Source organism: Lupinus angustifolius, chromosome LG20, assembly GCF_001865875.1.
Source record: "Lupinus angustifolius cultivar Tanjil chromosome LG20, LupAngTanjil_v1.0, whole genome shotgun sequence".
Taxonomy (NCBI): Eukaryota; Viridiplantae; Streptophyta; class Magnoliopsida; order Fabales; family Fabaceae; genus Lupinus; species Lupinus angustifolius.
This window is the reverse complement of record NC_032028.1, coordinates 13,386,278-13,390,119: the sequence shown is the minus strand read 5'-3', so window position 1 is coordinate 13,390,119 and position 3,842 is coordinate 13,386,278. Positions and strand designations below refer to the sequence as shown.

Genomic DNA, 3,842 nt, shown 5'->3' with positions numbered 1-3,842 from the left:
GTATAGAATTAAATTTTGCAAACAAATAATTTGACTTAGGATGTGTAGGAGAGGCTCTCCTAAGGATCTATTCGCAATGATGGGATAATCCACCAACATCCAATGTATGTATAAGGTTGTATGTAAAAATTGTGCAAAAGTTATTATTTAGATAATCAACAAGTTCTGATGTTGTCCCTAAACATATATCCTGAATTAATCACAATGAATCAAAAAATATAAAAAGTTATGAGTGTTTACTTTTTCAATTGAAATGACATATTATAATTAATACATGACAAACTTAAGGACATGCTTGTGGACAACATATCATTATCCCTCCTTTTATAGCTAAAATGAATCGCTTTGGTAAGTGGTCTAGCTAATGAATACAATTAACAACTAAGATAATGATGTTTTGGAAATTGGTAGCATATTTCACAACTTGATTATGCTAAGAATGATATTTTGAAAGGTGATATCACTTAATGAACATGATAATGAAAAAATGTTGAATGGTAAAAATAAAAATATTAAAAATGCTAGGTGAAAAATTGTCTTTAAAATATTAAAACGACCTTAAAAATACATAATACTTAACTAGACCAGCTATTTTTGTTGTTCAGCTGGGCATCATTTTGTCTATGTTGAGTTTTTAGTAACTTAAGTTGCCATTAGACCTGCGTAAAATCATAATTAAGTCATTCCGACAAATTCAATGGAATTTTCTGAGTATTGGTGTCCTTATATACTCTCACGGGAATAGTATTTAAAAATGTTTTAGATTTCTATTTGTATTCCGAATTTCCGATATACAACATTTGTACAATTCTATGTTTACACAAACCCTACGAAAACAGAAAAAAAATGAGACATTCCGAGAGATTCTTACTCATGAATCATGATAGACCAATATTTGTCAATTTAATTTTCAACATTTTTTTGACACACGGGTTACAGAATTTACGATATAGAATTAATGAATAAAGAAAAAGAATAAAACATCTCTATACTAAATGTTTCTTTAATATGCCAAACCTTATCTACCTCGTGAGATTATTGCATTGACAATTAATAAGTATCTGTTGTCCTAAATATTATTTCATATGTTGTTATGTCTAGTAATAATGAAACAATAATAATGAAACTTTACAATTTTTAATTAACATAACATATGAGATAATATTTCTCTCACCACAGATCTCTAATAGTTGACAATCCTGATGAAAAACATTAGAATTTACCTATCAATCTCGCCTGTTTGCTAAAGGAACCACCTCAGCCAGAGGCGTTGAGAGTGGTGTTGGTAAGGGAGATGTTCTGCAAACTGGACATGTAGGATGCAACCTCAACCATGGGTCTATGCACTTTGGATGGAAGAGATGCTCACAATCTGGCAATACCCGAAGCATATCAGTAGCCTTGTAATCTGAAAGACATATGGAGCAGCATGTTGCTGTCCAATCCGATTTCCTAAGCTTGGCTTCAGAGTACATCATCTTTGGGTAACTCAAAATTGTTGATTCATCTAGCCCCACATCTATTATTGAGTGTTCTGGTTCTAGGAGATCAGGGATGTCTCTCCTTCGGGTAGGAGCAGATGGTACCTGCGAACCCACCCAGAAAACATTAGAAGGTATTAGATAGAACTTATATGATTAGCTATACCAATTCTGGTCTTACATGGTACCCCGAAACATGTACCAATATCTATAATTAGATACAATGATATGTAAATATATCTAAAAGAGTAATTCAGTTTAAGAGGCTCTCATTCTAATAAATGAATTATTGGTAGATTAGATGTACACAAGCTTTTTCATACAAGTGCATACTATTTTCATAAGTTTTGAACCTATGGTAAGTCATAAGGTAAATATTCTTATCGACTTATGGTTATGTCGAGTCTTATCTAACTTTTTCCACACTATTAAATATACTACTAATCCTATAAAATATATTCAAGAGGGAGAAGATTATTTTGTATACCTGTATTCGGGTGCAGAAATAGGAGGTAAGTGTAATGGTTACGATGAGCAGGAGAATTCCAATTGAAATTCCTATGCCATAGCCAAAGCCATTGATGTTGTTGGAACCAAGAAATCCTGAGGCATCAGTTGTGTTGCTCATCTTATTCTTGATGGAAAAACGTTAGAATTAAAGCTGAGTTTTGAATAAAGGAGATAAAAGAAATGGTTTGGTTACCCATGGTGATGGTGGAGGCCAGAGAAGTATAGGTTATTTGGCTTCAGGAAGACCATATTAAAGTCAACGGTTATATGAGAGAGAAAAAAGGAGAAGAGGGTTACGGCAAGGTTTGTGTTTGAATCAAGATAACATATATTTCGAAATCAGTAAAGTCAAGCAATGATGCTATGCATGTGAATACATTCTCCTTTCTCAACGTTAAATTATGTTTAAATGTTCACAAGCTTGTGAATGTCAACGATACTCATCTTACTTGTCATCCATGAATAAGATGAAACCATATCTATTGTCTCACTTTGTGTGCCATTTCATATTTCATAAACCCTCTGATTAGTTGAAAAAAATTATTAAAGTTAAAATTGTAGTTATTATATATTTTTTAAGTCAATCACATCTTTTGACATATGGAGTGGCAAAAAGTTATAGGACATCATATATGCTCCCGTATAGAATATATATATTTATGTATATTCTTGTTTGAATTTAAAATATGGGTATAAAATATAAAACATAATATATAAATATTTTTGTTGTTGTTGTTTTGAAATTCTAAATAATGAATTTTTCTTAGAAATCACTAAATATAAAATTATATTGTCATAATAAATCTTTCCTTGTTATTCATAAGTAGGAATGATACCAATATCTATCTAATGACCATTGTTATCGCATGTACATTTCTTATTATTTATCTATGCAATAAAAATGTTTTATCTCTTCTCTTTCAACAGTATACTATTTGTTAGACTTTCTCTCTTCAACTTAACTAATTCTGTATTATGTTTTTCTCTTTGTTTTATTTATCTTAAAATGCATCTATATTTACTTTTTAAAAATGTTATTTAGACACCTCATAAATATATATCGATAAACTATAAATATCAAATACATATTGAATACAGATATGTAAAGGATTTGCATATACATCCATGTTATATTTCTTTCCTGATTTGAGTTAACATATTTCTTTCAAATAGCATAATTAATCTTATCTGTCATGGTTGATCTTTGTGAATGCCCACGTTCCATAGATTATGTTCTCTCACACATAGGTAGCCAGATAGATTAATAATTAACAAATTTATTGTCCTTGTTCACCTGTTTTTTGGGTAAGGCCGTGACACCAACCAGATTAATAAAGCCTACAGTGTTTATTTATTTATCTAATAAAAACCTAAAAGTTTAACTGAAAATGCAAAATAGATCAGCTATTGTATTTAAATTTGGAATCAGAATGCATCATCCTATCAACAACGTGCTTTCAAGACATTTGTTGAATCAATAATATGATTGTGATATTTTAGAAAATAGAAAAATTATGATTTAGACAACAAGATGCTAGGAAGCCATCCTGGCAGGTGTAGAGTCCCTCTGTTAGAATCTGAGCACAATATTGGACTCTCTAGTATTAGAGAGGATCTCAACCTTATTGAAAGACAATAAATATGAGAGATAAAATATGCCTTGATTAAACAATTACTTGACAAACAATTCAATATTAAGGATCTAGGGACATTTAAATACTTCTTAGGCATAGAAGTAACTAGGTTTGAGAAGGGAATCGATTTGTATCAAATGGAGTATGCATTGATTTATTGCAGGATTCTGGGTTGTTAGCCTCAAAGCCCTGCTCAACCCCTATAGATGGCACTTAA

At 30.9% G+C, this 3,842-nt stretch overlaps 1 protein-coding gene across 1 annotated transcript; it reads right to left on the bottom strand.

Moving 5' to 3' along the window:
• LOC109335649 (RING-H2 finger protein ATL70-like) lies at positions 1,203 to 2,356 on the bottom strand. Its single transcript, XM_019571807.1, has 2 exons — positions 1,969 to 2,356; positions 1,203 to 1,586 (listed from the first exon to the last, which is right to left on the bottom strand). The coding sequence occupies exons 1-2, from the start codon at positions 2,107 to 2,109 to the stop codon at positions 1,227 to 1,229; spliced, it is 501 nt and encodes a 166-aa protein (XP_019427352.1). The 5' UTR covers positions 2,110 to 2,356; the 3' UTR covers positions 1,203 to 1,226.

Coding starts and splice junctions, on each gene's coding strand:
- LOC109335649 (XM_019571807.1), bottom strand. CDS start 2,109: ATGAGCAACACAACTGATGCCTCAGGATTTCTTGGTTCCAACAACATC. Junction 1,587..1,968: donor ATTTCTGCACCCGAATACAG/GTATACAAAATA, acceptor GTGGGTTCGCAG/GTACCATCTGCTCCTACCCG.